At 49.8% G+C, this 18,317-nt stretch overlaps 1 protein-coding gene across 6 annotated transcripts in view; it reads left to right on the forward strand.

Annotated features, from left to right (window-relative positions):
• Positions 1–17,410, forward strand: part of Zbtb49 (zinc finger and BTB domain containing 49) — a 32,586-nt gene extending 15,176 nt beyond the window's left edge. For 4 of the 6 annotated variants that reach the window (NR_174704.1, NR_174703.1, NM_001394682.2 and 1 more), the window contains 4 exons: positions 1,180–1,253; positions 3,329–3,411; positions 3,499–3,660; positions 5,529–6,555. Coding sequence is in view for 4 of the 6 variants with exons in the window: in NM_001394682.2 (NP_001381611.1) it covers positions 1,180–1,253; positions 3,329–3,411; positions 3,499–3,660; positions 5,529–6,205 (996 nt within the window). In the remaining 2 variants the exon portion in view is untranslated. Of the gene's footprint in view, positions 1–1,179; positions 1,254–3,328; positions 3,412–3,498; positions 3,661–5,528; positions 6,556–13,657 lie in introns of those variants that run through there. The other 2 variants (XM_063273141.1, NM_001401387.1) reach the window with 2 other exon arrangements.
• Positions 17,411–18,317: the final 907 nt, after the last annotated feature.

Raw genomic sequence — 18,317 nt, forward strand, 5'->3', positions numbered from 1 at the left:
AAAGCAGAGAAGACCTGCACACACAAGACCAGTACTAACCAGCCCAGCTATAGCCCTGGGCAGCTGTTCTGGTGCCAAATCTATTTTTCAGATGAAAAATAGAACACTCATTGCCACTGGGTATAAAGGTCTAATTAGAATTTTAGCATGGATTTTGCTGTTGATATTTGCCGTGGTCTTGTTGCTAAAGGTTTCTATATTAAAAACAGGCTGTTTACCCGCATTCTGCCAAAATCTGTCTGATTATTGAAAGTCCCAGTTTTCTCTCAGCTGTGTTTAGCACAGTCTTGAATATAATGTGTAACTGAGGTTTCCCCTGAATCAGATTCCACAAGTGTCTTTTGTACTGGTGAGTTTTAATTCACAGATGGACTATAACTGTCTCTGCAGTTTGCTTAAGGCTGCTTGCGGAAGTAAAGAGCGAGTTTGCCTGCCAGCCGTTGCTTGTTCTCCCTTCTGGTTCTGCTGTGTACCGCAGTGTGGCCCTTGGGCATCTTTGTCACTGAGGGCTTGCTTGGCAGGAGGACACTAATAGCTTGAGCTGTTCAGGTATAGTGAGGAAAGGCTTTGCCTCTCAACCCTAGTTTGGAACATTTCCAAGTGGGGTTTGTACATGGGAAGCATTTGCAGCTGTCACCGTATTAGGTAATTTTCTGACTTCATACCATTAAGTGTATAGAAATGGATATGCAGACCCTGCTAGCTTAACAGACTAGGATGCAGACCCTGCCATGCTGCATGGTTCTCCTGAGATGCACTCTTGCACAGAGGTAAAGATGAAACGCTGGCCAGGCAGAGCCAATCTTACTGTGAGAGCATACACTTTCTGGAAACAGCTTTTTCATCTTTTGTACAAATGCATGTTTTTGAAAGAAGTCACAAGCATTGAGATAAGCCCCCTTAGTGCTAGGTTCTCCAGATGACCTTGCACGTGGATGGTCCTAATTAACAAGGTCTGCTTAAAATTAGACTTGGGAGCCCAAGTGCCTTCCCAGGGTAGCCTGCCCTTTACAAGGGAGGCATCACCAAGTAGACACCAGTGTGAGGCCACAGCTGGGCTCCTTGTACAGCAGGTGGCTGGAAGTATGGTGGGTGGGACCTGCTAAATCTGTCAGTTCTCCTTTGAGCTTCTGTAATTTTTTTTCTGACCTTACTGATGTGTCTCTTGCCCTCTTGTAGGCAGGCAACCTTCAGACTCACTTACGCCGGCACTCTGGGGAGAAGCCATACATCTGTGAAATCTGTGGAAAGAGGTTAGTGCTGGGCTGGGGGTGCCACGTGTAAGGACCGTGTATGGTCCAAGTGTCTTTGTTCAGTGTCATGTCATTGGCTGCCAGGGCTCACGCAGCCATGGCGGAACATAAGTGCATTCACTCTGCAACAGGAAGAGAATAAGAAGAGAAGTTAACAGAAAGCATGAAATCTAAGCCGGAGCCCCAGGAAGGAAAGCGGCTTTACAGGAAACAGATTAACTTATGTTGAAGTGTTCATTCTGAAAGCATCTCCAAGGAGGAGACGTCTAGTCAGGGGAAACAGTGCCTGCGGCCTGAGTAACTAGACCTCCAGAGAGAAGGCAACAGAAGGTATCTAAGCTGTGTTATCAAACCAGGCTGTTGGCTTCGGGACAGAATTGATGACACTCAGCCTTGCTGGGTGAGTTTTGACCTGAAAACCGAATGTTGGCATGGCAACAGAGAATCAGCCTCTTTAGGTGAATTGATGCCAGTGCAATGATTCTCTCATGGGGCATGGGGTAATAAGCAAGGCGCTAGTCCATCCCTCCCGTGTAAAGAGCACAGCCTCAGCCCTCTATCCCCTTGCTTGGTAACAGGCCAAGAGCTTCTTACTCTACTCCTGCCACTGTGTTAGAATTGCAGGCCTTCACCAGAAGCCTCGCATGGCATCTCCGTTGCTCCATGCCTGGTTTCCATCACTTAGTTACTCATTCACCCAGCATCTGCTACTCCCACTGTCTGCTCAGGGCTGTGAGGGAACATAAACGTCAGCCACTCAGAGTCTCTACCCTTCACAAGTCCCCCTTGCAGTCAGTGTCTGGAGTTTAGAGACAGACATGGGATTATTCAGAAGTTGGAGTTCAAACACATCCCACAGCACATGCTGTGAGCACAGCAGAGGGAGAAGCAAGCCTCAGATAGGTTTTGGGAGTATGGCCTGCTGCTACATTGAGGAAAATGGAGCACATCAAAGGCTGCCGTGCTGACCATGGCTCCCTTCTGTTGCAGCTACCTGAACAAGCTAAGCCAAGCTCTGGGCGGTAGTCATCTGGTCATGGCAGGGGCCAAGCAGCACACAGAACGGCCCCACATACTCTCACTTCCCATAGGCTCCTGAGTATAGTTTGCAGAGTTTAAAATTAGGACCTTGGGATTTCATGTAAATCTCTTCTGTGCCTCACCTGCCCTGGAACAACCCGCCAGCCATCACGGGGTGGGAGTCTGGGGCAACCAGGAAAGAGTAGACTTTCACAACATGGATGAGGAGGTACTTGCTGCCTAAGACCCTGAGACTCTCTGCACTCACTGTGTTTCCCATCAGAAACATAGGCGATAGGGTAAGAGGGTTTCCTGGTATCTGGAGATAGTCATGGAAGGTGACAGCCGTCAGGTCCCCAACTTGTCCTCGGCTGGGGCAGCTGCTCAGTGAACTCTGGTTCCATTTTCGTCCCCATCTCTGTTCCTGTCTCAGGATGGATGTGTTTAGGCTTCAGTTTGGGCTCACGGTGAGCTCGCTCATTTGCTAGGGAGGGTACAGGGGAAGCTGACTCTGTATCTCACCCTGGGATGAGCAGAGTTGGGTTTAATGCCAGGACCATGCAGAGCTCACCCTCTGCTCTTCACTGTGTCCTGGGCTGGTGTTTTCCCACAAACCCGTAACCCCAGCAGGATGTCAGCACCACAGGGCTCCACATTCACCTGAACCGTGAGCTTGCCAGTGAGGTGGCTCAGATCAAATGCACTTGGAGGCCAAGCCTAGTGACCTGAGTTGGTTCCTGGGAGCCATATGGTGGAAGGAGAGAACTAATTCCCTAAGTTGTCCTCTGACCTCCACTTGCATGCTGCATTGTACAGACACATGCACTAAATACATAAATGAATTTTCTTTTGGCTTTTTGGTCTTATGAGGTTGGAAACGGTAGAGTGTGATGAAGCAAGAAGCAAGTGTCTTAAAACCAAAATGCTGGCGTCATGTTCTACCTTCCTGCACCAGAGGGATGGAAATGTGTTTACACTAGAGCAGGCCACAGCCAGCTACTCGGAGCAGGTGGAGCAGTCAGTGTCACCTGATAGGACTTTGCACTTCCTTGCAGGTTTGCAGCCTCTGGTGACGTCCAGCGCCACATCATCATTCACTCTGGAGAGAAGCCACACTTGTGTGACACATGCGGCCGAGGTATTGCTGAGTGAGCACTTCCTTTGTTCTCAGGGTCACTGCTACAGGTCTCGTCTGCCGGCCTAACCCCTGCTGTGGTCTGTCTAGGGTTCAGCAACTTCAGTAATTTGAAAGAGCACAAAAAGACGCACACAGCTGACAAGGTGTTCACCTGTGATGAGTGTGGGAAGTCCTTCAACATGCAGAGGAAGCTGGTGAAGCACCGTGTGCGGCACACGGGAGAGCGGCCATACAGCTGCCCTGCCTGTGGTGAGTCTAATGTTGGCCAGCGGTAGACTGGCCTCATCCAGTGTGAGGTGGAGGGGGCCCACCCTGCTGCTGCTGGCTGCCATAAGCCACTGTTCTCTCACAGGGCGGGGGTTCCTTTGCTTCCATATGGGAATAATGCCACATAACAGACTCTGTATCTGTAGGCATCAGGGACTGCCTGATGCCCAGATACAAAGTGACTCCAAGCCCCACCACCCAGAGCTGGCAGCCCCAGTGGGAAGGGTAGAGTGTGGGAACATACTTTGGGAACTAAGGGCAGGCTTCTTGGAGTCATGGGTTAGAAAGCAAAGGGCCTGTCTAGGCCTCAGCGAGGACGTTGATGGTAAATGAAGGATAGGTAGCTCTCTACCTCGGGTGCCTTGCTGCACGTACGAGGACCAAGCGTCGGGCACTGGTAGCTTGTGACTACATGGAATCAAGTCATCCCCCCCCCCCCCCCGACACTTGAAGAAGGCATGTGCCCACATACGTACCGTGTGTGCTGGCTTGACATTGCTATGCTTCTGTGATGGCTGAGAGAGCAGTCTTTATGGCAAGTCTGTTCAGAGCAGTTGTGGGGGTGCTCAGAGCACACCTGGATTAGGGTCTGCGAGACTGGGGCTGCAGTTGGCATCCAACAGCACAGAACTTGGGAATGCAGCCAGGACTTCCCTCCCATCTCTGTTCTGACAGACCTAGCCTACTGCACACTGCCCTGATAACTGTGAGATCAGGTTTCACTCCTCTTTTCATGGTGACTCCAAATGGTTAAAGCATATATGTACTGGGGACCCTACAGATGGTGGCCGCAGCTTCCCAGAAGTCCCAGATGAGCGTTAAGTTAAGGGTACAGTGAGAGGCAAAGCATCTTCTCCTGCCCAGAGGTGGTAGGGAGCAGAACGCAGCTAGGACACGGTGGTGTAGGAGCCAGGACACAGCCATAGACTACCACAAACATTACCAAGATGACAGAGATGATGTAGAGCTGCGAAGAGACCTGACTATGATGTCATGTGAGAACTCTGACCCTAGCATTGGGCTAAACAGTATGAGCTATTAGTGGGTGCTGGTTCAGGTTTTATATGGAGGTATTCAGAATTTTTTTTCTTGGAGAGCCCTATCCAGTTTGTTCAATCAATGGCATTCTTCTTTGTAGCCCCATTCCACATGCTCCTATTGCTTTACAAGGCCTACATAGCTGAGGAATGAAAGGTAGTGGTGTTTGACAGTCAGTAAGGGAGAAGTTCTCAGTATGTCCAACATGCATGGGGTATTTCCTTTAAGGGAGCTCTCTAACCATTAGGCCTTTGCAGTTACCTACTGAGTTCCATTCCTCACAGGGAAGCAGGCTGAAGGACAGACAAATGTATGCATGTCTTTGGTACAAGTGTACTGCCCAGACATGAGGAAAGTGGTGTGACTAGGTCCTAGGCTGGCCATGTGGCACTGCTGTAGTAGCCGGCCACTACCAACACACCACCGTTCTAGACAGAAACCAGAGCAGAGCGATTGGTTTGGGCTTTCGGTTTCCTTCAGAGGTCTAGCCCTAGACTCACTTTCACTAGCTGGGCCCTCTCTCCTAAAGGTTCCACATCCTCTCTAAATACCACCCTCAGTAGAGGACTGAGGACTTCACAGGTTCATGTGACAGCCGCATGTCACAGGACTGCCATTGTTGGAGGGCAGTGTTTAGCCTGATATGGGAGCAGCTGCTGGCTGCCCAGGCAGACTCGTGCTGAGTCTCAAACTGCCAGGAGATGGAAAGGTATTTCATTCAAAGGGAGGGTGCCATCACCCACCAGCTTCCCTTATATCAGATGTTCAGAAGGAGGGGAGCCTTCCACTTCTAAAGTACCCCTTCTCTGCAGGGAAGTGCTTTGGGGGCTCAGGAGACCTGCGTAGGCACGTCCGCACTCACACTGGGGAAAAGCCGTACAGCTGTGAGATCTGCAGCAAGTGTTTTACACGCTCCGCCGTGCTGCGGCGGCACAAGAGGATGCACGGCAGAGCTGAGGCCAGGAGCCCAGTCGTGCTGGATGAGCTGAGCCAGGCCATTGAGACCTCTGACCTTGACAGGTCTCAGAGCTCGGACTCCTTCTCCCAGGACGTGTCTGTCACACTGATGCCTGTGTCTGTCAAGCTCCCTGCGCACCCCGTGGAAAGTTCTGTGGCTGGATTTGATGGTCACTGTACTGGCTCCTACTGTAAGTTACGCTCCATGCTTCACCCTCCTAGCATGAGTGACCAGGACAAACTGAGCCTGGAACCCACTAAGGTGGCCAAGCCACCAGAGTTGCACAGCCAGCCGCAGGCCTACACTTACTCAGATGTGGACAGCTCAGCAGGTGTGCAGCAGCCACAGGCTGATGGCACGGCTGTGTCCCGCTCCTCCCTGGCCACTCTGGACAACCACTGCACTGAGCCACTGGGCAGCCGGGCACCTTCGGTGACTTACAGGAGCTCTGAGGGACAGTTTTTCTCTAGTATGACTCTCTGGGGGCTGGCAATGAAGACGCTGCAGAATGAGCATGAGCTGGAGCAGTGACATCTCATAGCACTGAATGGCTACGTGATTCCCTCCCACTGACTGCTGGGAGCTCTAGCACCATGAATTCAGGCTTTGGGAGAAAGCCCTGCTCGCCCCCTGCAGTCCCAGGGAGGCAGACTGCATAGGGTATAAGAACAGCCGGCGCACGTTAGTGTGACAGCGTACCTCATGTCAGCTACTGTACATTTTGGTCCTGCTAAATGGCATATGTATATACAAAAATATAGATATTTTTACATTTTTATATGATAGAAATGTTTAGTATATTTTAAAATATTTATACAGATTCTATTTGTATATCGAACTTATAATTTAATTTGAATAAACAAGCTAGTTTTTCCATATAATGTTTTGTATTTTGTAATTTTTTTCCAGTACTTTACTCTTTTTTTTTTTTTTTTAAATTCAGGGTCTCACTACGTAGCCTTGAACTGTTTGTCTAAGTAGATCAGGCTGACCTTGAACCTTGGCCAGGCTAAGTCCTCCAGTCCGAGTACCACAGCTCCCTGACCGGGTCATACATCTCATTGATGGACAAACCATTCTGTTCTCTGTGTACCTGACTGGTAACAAGTGGCCCTTTGGTTTCTAGATAATGCTTCCGTTGAGCCCTCACCCCTCTCACAGCCACCCTGTGCTGTCCTTGTCAGTCTCCGCCAGCTCCTGGGGTTATAGCCCTCCTTTCATCCTTCCTGTGGTCTTGCCATGGTTCTGAGAACACAGAAGCGAATAGGAACATTCGTCTAACTCCCACTCGCGTGTCTACAGTTCAAGTGCAGCCCGCTCCCCCTGTCATTGCTGCAGAGGGCAGTAAGCCACTGTGCAGGCCTTTGGTCTCCGTGCAGGGAATGCAGGCCAGGATGTAATGCCTGGCGGACACTCAGCACTCATGTGGCCGTGGGTGCTTTGGAAGGTTTGCTCATTGGAATATGGCCCCCTAGATTGAGCCTCTGATTTTCCTTTGAGTCCCAGTCATTCAGACCTTAGTCCCAGTACTTCACTGAGATGTTTTTCCTCAGGTCACCAGTGACCTCTCCATTGCAATTCACAAATAGATTCTCAGTCTCCAACTCAGGCAACTCTCAGGTGGACCTGAGAGAATCGGCCATCTTTCTAGATCTACTCCTTTCTCCAGCGACGGCCCAGTCTCAGAACTCATCTTCACTGACTCCGCTCCACAGCTGAACATTAAATGCCCAGAGTCCAGGCCCTGGACCCCCGCTCTTCTTCCTGTCCACTCCTTAGATCCCAGGACTACTGACTGCAGGTCTGTGAATCCTGGACCTCTCAGAGCTCTGGAGTCATATGACCCCACATCAGTTCAGTTCTGCACCGGGATGGTCACAGCCGCCTTTCACTCTAGCTCCAGGGCGGTCTAACTCCCTCTTCTGGCCTCTGCCGGCACATCACTCACTGGTACAGATGATGTGAGACCCTCTGCCATGCCCTCATGCTCTCATCAACTCCAGCACCCCAGCAAGGTAGCACTGGTCCCATAGTGGGTTAGCTCTTTCCAGATACCTTCCTCAGATGCAAACTCACTTCGACACATCTCTCTAAGTGGTACACAGTGACCTTACTGTGTCATAAATTGATAAATTGTCACTGACATTGTTCCATGTCAAAAACATCTGTAGAAGGACATCTGTGCCAGGAGTCCACATACAACTCTTTGCCATCACTGCAAAATAACAAGTTTATTTTAAAAATCACTAGTTGTATGCTTTTATGATGTGTAAATGAGGCTTAAAAAAATAAACGACAAAAAGTGAACCAAAAAAAATGCTGTTGGCACTAGCATTCTGCATGCGTGCGTAAATGCCTTGTCTGGGATCCTTTCAGCTTGATGGGGTCGGTGATGGAGCGCAGGCTAGCTGTGCTCTTCTGCCTTGGCTGCTGCTTTCTGCAAGTTTCCAATTAGCCAGCAGATGGCAGCATCACCATTCACAACCTCAGAAACATGGCCTCATCCGGTAGCAAATGCCAATGGCTGCTTTGCGCTGTGGCACTGTGGCATCCTTGGAGTTTCTCTCCAGAGAACCAAGCACATCTGCACCTTAGCCTCCTCAAGCCCTCCTGCAAGCCTGTGGGGGAGAGAACAGTTCTGCCCCGACCCCGAAAGGGAAATCATTTTCATGGTTATTTTTCAAGGGACTTGCCTACAACTCCAAGTCTAGTATCCACACTGAGATTCTCCTCATGGATGACTCAGACTGGGGAATATGCCTAGCAGTGCCAGGCACTTCAGATGCCTTGTGCTTACTTAGCCAGTGGATGCACATGGGCACATCCACAAGCCAGCAGCAGTCTGACCTTGTGCAAAGTCCCAGGGGCCCTGGTTAGTTATGACTCTGGCTATCCAGAGTATGGGCCTAGCGTTATAGCTACCCAGAGTCCTGGGTTCAGTCTCTAGCATGGAGGAAAACAAGTGGCTCTGTGAACCTTGAGCTGTGTGAGCCATGCCAGACAGAAAAAGCCAGACAGTGGATGCACTACATGACTATATGCTTCTGTGTGAGTCATCTGGACTAGACAGATCAGAAATACAGAAAGCAGATAGCCGGCAGCCAGGTACAGGGAAGGAGAATGGAAAAGTGAATGCTTAGTGGGCCCTGGGCTCTTTTTAGTGCGGTTAAAACATTCTGGAATTAGCTAGTGTTTATTTAGGCCTGAGTTGTGCTGATGCCCTAATTTATACCCCTCCCCCTACAAACTGGAGACAAGGTCCTTACCCAGGAAAGTAGGTTTGAACAGATCAGACGGGTAGGACTGACGTGATTGGCGTTCTAGTAAGAGATACCCATAGTATCCATCCCCCACCTCTCCCTTCCTTGCTTCTCACTCCTGATACCCTGGGTTTGGATTGTGCAGTGCAGGTCTTACAGAGAACTGACTTAGTTGAGGTCAGATACTGTTTCTCCAGCCTGGGGCTGTTGACTGTTGCCACCACCTTGAATTTGCCTCGCTTTCCTCCCCTGCAAGATGCCAGTGGAGTGACTGCTCACCTCACGGGGTTTGCTGCTATGCTAGAAGTAATGACCAGAGTAGAGCCTGCAGGGCAAGTAGAAGGCTAAGGTGCTCCTTGCCATTGCTCTTTTGTGGGGATGGCGCGAGAATGGCACTCTCACCTCTTTGCTCACTCATGTCCTCCAAAGCCCTGCAATGGCGCCCAGCCCGTAACAGGTATGGATTAGTCATTGGAAACGGAGAGTGGATGGTGTTTATGGTAAACAACATTCCCTCCATGACAGTTGTTCAAATGGCCAGGGGCATCGTAACATGGAAACCAAGCAAACATTAGTTATTAACATGGGTTGGACACACACACACACACACACACACACACACACACACACACACATTGCCATTTCTACACTGAAGCCCTAACCCCCAGCACATCAGGATGTGACCTTGTTTGGAAAATGGGTCACTGTAGGTGTCATTAGTAAAAATGAGGCCATGCTGGAGGAAGGGCCATACTCCAGTGACTGGTGTCTTTGGAGGACATTTGGACATAGGGACATGCACACAGCAAGAACTTCATCAGAGGATGTGCACCATGCCTCCATAAGCCTGACAGCCCAACTGGCCATCACAGCCCTCAGAAGGAACCAGCCAGCCATGGCCTTGGCCAGGTCTCCAGCCTCCAGCCCTGGGCTGGCAATCAATCGGGCTTTTCTGTTGTTTAAACCACCAAATCCGTGCCTCTTGGTTGCAGCAAACTAATTAAGTTCCTGGTGTTCCAAAGATTCAAACGCCAAGTGTTGAAGTCTCACACTATTCACACCACACACAGGTGCGCAGGTTAATTGTTTAATTCTTTTGGAATCAGGGAAGAGGAGAAAAAGTAAACACAGCATCTGGCCCAGTTTTAGGCTCAGGAGAGAGTCTTTAGGAATCACTTGCTCTCCCAGGACCTCCTCCCTGCTCTTGGCTGTTGCCCTAACATGGACTTGGAGGTCCGAGGATACACAGGTTCATCCATGACAGGGGAAGGAATCAGGGACCTGGAATATGCCTGAACCTCAGAGGCTACTGCCCTATGTCTTCAACTAGGGACCTCTTGTCTGCAATGGAGACCCTGTTCAGGGGCTCTCAGGCACTCACTGCCTGACAACAATACAGGGCTGCCCCTCAACCCCACTATTACCACCTGTAGTCCCTAGAGCTAGCATATTGGCCAACCCTTTGCCTATGGTGACCCTGAATGCATATGCACTATGTTCAACCTACTGTCACGTGGGCACCCAGGGCCTTAGCCTAAGTCAGGCAGGGAGGACAGAGTATCCTCTGTGGGCCTGACTTCTCTGCATCTTGAGTGATTCCTGGTTTGTCCCCATGGGGAGACGCCACTGGAGCCTCCCTGTCCAGTCCCCTGGAAGTCAGAGAGTGTAGCAGTTCATCTTGATTGTCAACCTGATGGGATTTAGAATCACCATGGAAACAGGCCTCCAGGCACAGGGGATTATCTAATAAGGGCTAATTGAAGTAGAAAAGGCCCATCAGAAATACAAACAATTCCATGGCTGGGGCCCCAGAGTGCAGGAGATGGGAGTCAGCTGAGCACCAGCAGTCATCTCTGTGCTTCCTGACCAGATGCAATGTCACCAGCCACCGTCCCCTCCTGGTGCCGGACCTCCTCTGCCATCATGGATAACAAGCCCTGAGACCAGCAGCCAGAGCAAAGCTGCTTCCTTCTTTAGGTAGCTTTTGCTGGGCATGTTGTCAAAGCAACAAGACAGGAGGTGAGGAAGGACAGGAGCATATGTGAGCCACGGCACCCTCAGGGGTTCAGCCCATCCTTTCCTGCCCCAAGTCCTGTTTTCCTGCCCCATGTGCTAGATCTACACCTACCCGAGCCTGACCTGCGAGGTACAAAAGCACAAAACGAAGGAAGTTTTGAAAAAGCATCCTGACTTCTGCAAGAGGCACCTCCCAAGTCAAAAGAGGCCTGGGGCCTGTTACTCCCTGTTTGTACACCAGTGCTGGTCTGACGTCACCTGCACCCGTCTGAGGCAGGTGGATGCTTTGAGTGGCCCTTAGAAAGACTGTGACCTCAACACCACAGAGAAATACAACCGATAGCTTACAAAGGAGCGTCCTTAACATGTGTCAGTGTTGATGCTTCCACGAGCCTGACCCAGCCAGCGACCCAGGCAGGAGCCTCCTCTATGCTGGGACCTTGACACTGACCTTGTGCCTTGAGCCTGCCTCAGCTCCTCTCCTGTAAGAGGGCCACAATGCCATTCCCCACCTGGCTGATTTAGGTAATTAATGCAAACCAGCCGTTGCCTCTCCTCTTTATTTCCTGCCATGTACATGACAGGAAAGGGACAGACAGGGGACATTTCAAGACGTGTACTGTGCATCTTCAGAGTAGTCTGTGGCTTCATGCCTGTTAACACATGTGAATAAAGTTGCGTCTAGATACAAACTGACAGTGAGCTGTATGCAGGAATTGCCTGGCTTATGAGAGCCGAGTATGACATTAGCAAGTACCACTACCCCTACATCTAATAAGAACCTGCTGGGAGCTGGGCGCCAGGGTGCACAACTTCAACTGTAGCCTGACACTGTTCCAGGCCGGTTTCTACTGCTGTGATAAATACTATGACCAAAAACATCTTGGGGAGGAAAGGGTTTATTTGGCTTTCACCACCTGATCACAGTCTCACTGTGGGAAGTCAGAGTGGAAACTCAAGCAGGAACCCAGAGGAAAGCAGGAGCTGATGCAGAGGCCATGGAGGAGTACTGCTTACTGCCTTGCTCCCCATGGCTTGTTCAGTGTGCCTTCTTATACAACTCAGGACCACCAGCCCAGGGTGACGCCTACAGTGGCGTCACATCAATCATGAGTCAAGAAAATGCCCCCAAAGCCTTGCCTACTGGCCAATCTGATGGAGGCAATGCCACAATGGATGTTCACTCTTCCCAGATGACTCTAGCTTGTATCAAGTTGACAACAAACAAACAAAACAAAACAAAAACCTAAACGGCACAAAGGCTGAGGCAGGCCAGCCTGGGCCACACAGTGAGACCTTGTGAAGAAAGAAGGAAGGGGGAGGGGTAAGGGGAGGGGGAGGGGAAGAGGAAAGGAAGGAAGGAGGGAGAAGAAAGCTACAGAGGAGCAGAAATGATTCAAAAGAGTCTTGGATGCATGGTGGAGAGAAGCCCATTGGAGCTGGGATGGGGAGAGGGAATAAGAAAGGGAGGGGGAACTCCTCCTGTTGATGACCATAAAGTAACCCACTGGAAGCCAGAAGAAGGGGGTTGACAGTAGAGTGCCTTCCCATCAGCCTCACTCCAGGTGTTGTCCTTGCACACACACCCCTCTTCTCCTCCTGGGACTTCCAGGAGGCATATCTTCTGGAGGAAATCCCTCTGCCTCCACACACAGTATCAAGCTCTTCCCAGGCTGACTCCTGTCAGATTCCTTGACTCATTGCCATAGTAAGAAGAGTGGGTAACCTACAACACTACAGACCCCGCCAATGGAGCTGTCGTAGAGGTGCCACCAGGCCCTTGGTGGTCAGGAGCTAAGCTTCCTTGTGCATGCCAGGCATGGACTCTGTATTCTCCTCCTCTCCTCCCTGATCAACGAGCAGAACAAAAACCTTCATCACACATTCTTCTTGCTACACATGAAAAACATGGTTTCACCTGTTAGGAAAGTAATTCTTAGCTGACCTCTGAAGTGAAGTTTTGCCTATATTTTGACTATTTTTTCTCCCGATTTCTATTTAATTTATACCTGAGTTTGGTGGCTTTCTCAAGCAGAGAGTGTCTACTTGGCTGACTGAACAAAGCCCACAGGCTGGGTACAGAGACAGCAAGTGTGTATCGTCTCACAACATTGAAGACCAATGGCCCAGATGAAGGAGGGGCTCTTCCTGGGGCTTCTCTCCTTAGCTTGCAGAAGGCGTTGGTCCCTGTGTCCCATAAGCTCTTCCTCTGTCTCTGTGTCTCCATCTCCTCTTGTCAGAGGCTGCTGCTAAGATTGATCCAGACCCACCTGTGTGACCTTGCTTTAATCATGTCGTCAGGAGCTCAGTCTCCACACACAGCTGCACCCCAAGGTTCTGGAAATGACCTCATTTCGGTGAGGGACACAAACTGGTCCCCAAGAAGCATGAAGTGTCAGAGTCTGTGGTGTGGAGAGACCTGGTGTACCGTAGCCAGGTAGAGGTGTCAGAAGCCTGCGGGTTGGCCTGAGCACAGTGCTCAGCATGTATAAGCAGTGTGTGCTAGGGACCACATGCTTGGATCTGCCCATAATTTCAAACTCCCGTATTAAAAAGCTGATGGCAGGCAAGGTCAATAGCAGAAGAAAGGGTCATTTTATTTTGTCCTTGTGATTCTCAGTGCAGCAGATTTTCTTACCAAGGCACCCTATTGTAGACTCTGACTAGCATTAGAGAGGTGAGTACTCCCGTGGTTTCTTTCTTGCAGGTATCCCACGGGCTTAACTGCGGTGTCTTAATGTATTGCATGGAAACCTGATCAACCACTGAGCCGAAGACATGATGAGGCCCTTGTTGCCAGGTAAACAGCAGCCTCGAGCCTAGGGTGCACACTTGTTGTGATTCTCGGCTCCAGCCTTGCACACCCAGGGCCTCCATGAGACCCTCTAAGACCCTTAACAGCTCCAATGAAGACCACTGAGCTAGGGAAGAAGAGAAAGCTAGAAATGACTTGTTAATCATGTCTGCTACATGGACTCCAGGGCTTCGCCCACAGAAGTTTCTCTCTCTCTCTCTCTCTCTCTCTCTCTCTCTCTCTCTCTCTCTCTCTGTGTGTGTGTGTGTGTGTGTGTGTGTGTGTGTGTGTGTGTGTGTGGTCAACCTCAGATGTCTTCTTCAACTGCTTTTCACACTATTTGAGTCAGGGTCTCTCAGTGAACCTAGAGTTCATCAATCCAGCCAGACTAGCTGGCCTGCAAGCTTCCATGATCCTTCTGTGTCAGCCTCTTCAATACAAGGATTACACATGTACATAGCTATACCTAGCCTTTATCTTGAGAGCTGGGGATCTGAACTCTGATCTTCAGGCTTATGCAGCAACACAACTGAGACATCTCCCTGGCTCCTGTAGGGTTATTTATAAAGATTACCTCGCTCTAAGAAGACTGGGCATTCAAATGCATTTACATATACAAACCTATGTATTTGTAAAATAGCCACTGGGCCGAGACAAAGAGGCACGAGACATAGTTCCCACATGGAAATATGCAGTGGGGGAGGGGCCAGCATATATGACTTAGAAAGACTGGAGTTCTAATGCCAGAAGTGAGGAGAAAGACCTGGAACAGATCTTTCCTTAGATCCTTGGAGGAAACGCAGCCCTGCTGACGCCCAGATCTAACTTCTAGCCTCTAGCACTATGGGACAACCAATTGCAGTTGTGCAGTCTCCTTGGTTTGTGGAGTGTTGTTACTGTATCCCTAGCAAACTAATACACAGATGCTCCTGCCGTTCACACACAGGAGCTCTGTCTTCAGCTGGGAGATTCCTGGTGGCCAAAGCAACTAGGGAGTCTGTTACTAGGCTCCACACTTCAGGCAGGCCAAGCCAGCCATTTCCACAGAACTGACAGGTTCATGCGTTTAGCCCAGTGATGGAGATCCAGGTGGTGCTTTAAAATAACGTCCCCTGGCACTTATCTCTGTTTTAAACTTTCATCACTAATGTTTTTCCCCATAAAAATCATCACCTTGGAAACCAATAGGCAAGAGAGATCTGCCCCTCCAGCCCTGTGGTTTTAAACTCTTACAACCTCTTCCAGAAGCTGGTGTCCACTTTCATGGTAGAGAAATCACTAATAGGGGAATGCATGGGCTGTGGGTTCCAGCCAAGCCACAGGCCAGGCCGCTCTGTTTCCCAGGCATGTGCTATGGGAACTATCCCCAGAGCTGGCCACAGACCAGGGAGAAGCCATTCTTGGCTATGGGTTGACCTTCCCCCTTGGCTAAGAGGAACCCCCCCAACACACACACACACACACACACACACACACACACACACACACACACACACCAGTGTTCTTTTTCCTCCATCTTGTAATGGGAGTCCTGGGAGAGTGCTTGCCCTCTCTAATCCTGGCTGGCTTCCTCTGAGAAAGCTTGCTGGGCTTATGTGACTGGTGTTGCAGGCAGATCTGTTTCAGTTGCAGTGTTTCCTCACTGAGCTGTGGTGGGTTTCAGGAACTTCCTGAAACCCCCCCCCACAACATACACACACACACACACTCTATCTAGTAGCCCTTTCCAGCCTGACTGACTGCACCGGAAAAGGGCCTGGACATCTCCATACTAAATTGCCTCAACAGTCATCTTGAGGGTATGTGCTAGAATGCCTAACCTGTGGTAGGCCTCCAGATTTTGGTTCTCATACCACCTTGTGGGTTTTCTCAGGCAAAAAGCAGAACTATTTATCACCTTTTTGTGTGCATGCATACATGTCTACATATATGTGTGTGCATGTTTGTCTGTGTGCACAGGTCCTGATGCACACGTGTGTGTGTTCGTGTGGAGGCCTGAGGACAACCTTTTTTGGCAGTGTGATGGTTTGAATGAGAATGGACTCCATAGGCTCATATGTTTGAATAATTGGTCCACCTAGTTGGTGGACCTGTTTGGAAGGGATTAGGAGGTGTGGCTTCATTGGAGGAGGTATGCCACTGGGGTGGACTTTGAGGCTTCAAAAGCCAATGCAACTCCCAGTGAGCTCTCTGCTTCCCATTTGTGAGCTGTCAGCTGCTCCAGCACCATGCCTGCCTCTTACCATGCTCCTCACTATGATGGTAATGGACCCAAACCCTCTGGAACTGTAAACCTCAAATAAACCCTTCGTTTTATAAGTTTACTTGGCCATGGTGCTTTCTCACAGCAATAAAAACCTAAGACAGACAGGGTCTCTCACTGGCTTGGAACTTGCCAGGTAGGCCAGGCTGGTTGACCAGGAGTCTCAGGATTCACCTCTCTCTGCCTCCTTAGTACTGGATGACAACTTCATATCGCCATGTTCAGCTGCTGCTTCCTTCCTTCCTTCCTTTCTTCCTTCTTTTTCTTTCTTCTTCCTCCTCTTCTTCCTCTTCTTCCTCTTCCTCCTTCTCCTCCTAATGTGGGTTCTTGGAATTGAACTCAGATTCTTGTGCTTGAGGTTGAACTCAGAAAGTTGTACAAACAAACATGTTACCAGCTGAGCTATTTCCAGTTGGCAAATCTTTAAGCTTCTATGTCTCTGTGTCTCTTGTCTGTCTCTGTCTCTGTCTCTCTTTCTCTCTCTGTCGCAGGTGTCAGTGTGAATATCACTTGTTTCCTTGATCATTTAGAACATTCAGAACAGCAATTCTGAGAAGATGCACAGTGGTTACGCATGTGTCCTCTGGTTCTCTTCTTTGCCACTTTCATCAGATGGTTGGGAACAGGCTGTCTGTCCTCTCCCACAGGAGGATGCAGTCACATCTTACCCCATGGAAGGGGTAAGAAGGACTAAGGTGCTATGATCACTCAGGTTTACCCAGGGTCTGTTCAAAAACACCAGCTGGACACTCCAGCCTTTGAATGCCTCATTGGATGTGTCCTTTTGTCAGTGACCTGGGTTCTCTGGCCTCTCTTACCTCACTGCTGCACTATCTTATGAATTCAGCTGGATGCCCACTTCCTGGAGTGCTGGAGTTGAAGGCATGGCCTTCATGGTAAGTAGATATGAATGAGTAGATATGAATATGTAGAGCTACCAGACCTGGGACATTTCAGACAAAGAAGTGTGTGTACATGTGCCTATATGCATATACAACTGGAAGAGGACCTCAGGTACTGTCCCTTATCGGCCACTGAGGTGGTGTGAAAAGGAATGGCCCCCATAGACTCATGTGTTTGAATGCTTAGCCCATAGACTAAGCATTGTTAGGAGGTGTGGTCTTGCTAGAGTAGGTGTGTCCTTGTTGGAGGAAGAGTCTCGCCGTGGGGGTGGGCTTTGAGGTCTCTTATGCTCAAGCTATATCCAGTGTGGCACACAACCCCCTTCTGCTGCCTGAAGGTCTCAGCTCCTTCTCCAGTGCCACGTCTGCCTGCCTGCATGATTCCTGCATGAAGCTACTGGACTAAACTCCAAAACTGTAAGCCAGCCCTAACTAAATGCCTTTCTTTATAAGAGTTGCCTTGGTCACAGTGTCTCTTCACAGCAATAAAACCTTAACTAAGACACCTATAATTTCATTTTTTTTTTTTTGGTTCTTTTTTTTCGGAGCTGGGGACCGAACCCAGGGCCTTGTGCTTCCTAGGTAAGCGCTCTACCACTGAGCTAAATCCCCAGCCCCTTATAATTTCATTTTTGAGGAAGCGTCTTCTACTGAAGTGGAAGCTTGTGGTTTGGGCTAGACAGGCAGCCCTGCCAGTTCACTCCTAGGACCTGCCCGTCTCTACCTTTCAATGCTGGGGTTACAGTTGCACATGGCCATGTCTGACTTCTATGTGGTTGCTAGGGGTTTGAACTCAGGAGTCTTATAGCAATTCTGGTCTAACCTGCTGTTAAGTGTTGGCTTCCCTACCTGAGTTCACCTCCGAGCCCAGAGAGGAACCTGGATGGGTTCTTTCTGCCTCTTCCATTTCTGCCTCCTGTCCGATGCCTTGTCTGTGTGCCTGACCCATCATGTACAGGTGGGGTGGGCTCTGCTGTAAAGGGGAAAGAATGGTCCTCCATAGCTGCCAGGGCTCACATTTGCTCTTGCCTGTCAATGCCCCCGGCCACAGCCTACCCCATTCTCCATCCTTCCATGGGCTCTTGGCAGCCCACCCTTGTCTGTCCCCACTATGCAAGTTGTGGGAGTCTCCCTCACATCCCCTCCAACAGGCTTCTCGGACATCCAGCAGCCTCTGTGAGCTCAAGGAGTCATCAGGTTCACACCGGGGACATCAAAGTGATGTTGATGACAATGTCCTTAACAATAAGGAGAAGGAAAGGTTTGAATAGAGAGGACAAAAAAGCCATTTCCCCTCAATGCTCAAAGTTTAGAGACTTCTTAGCAAAACATGATTAGCAAGAGAAAAGCAATTTGTTAGCTATGCGTAGGCTTCACAAAATCACAAGGCAGAGAAAGAGCAGCTAAC

The sequence above is a fragment of the Rattus norvegicus genome, chromosome 14 (assembly GCF_036323735.1).
Source record: "Rattus norvegicus strain BN/NHsdMcwi chromosome 14, GRCr8, whole genome shotgun sequence".
Taxonomy (NCBI): Eukaryota; Metazoa; Chordata; class Mammalia; order Rodentia; family Muridae; genus Rattus; species Rattus norvegicus.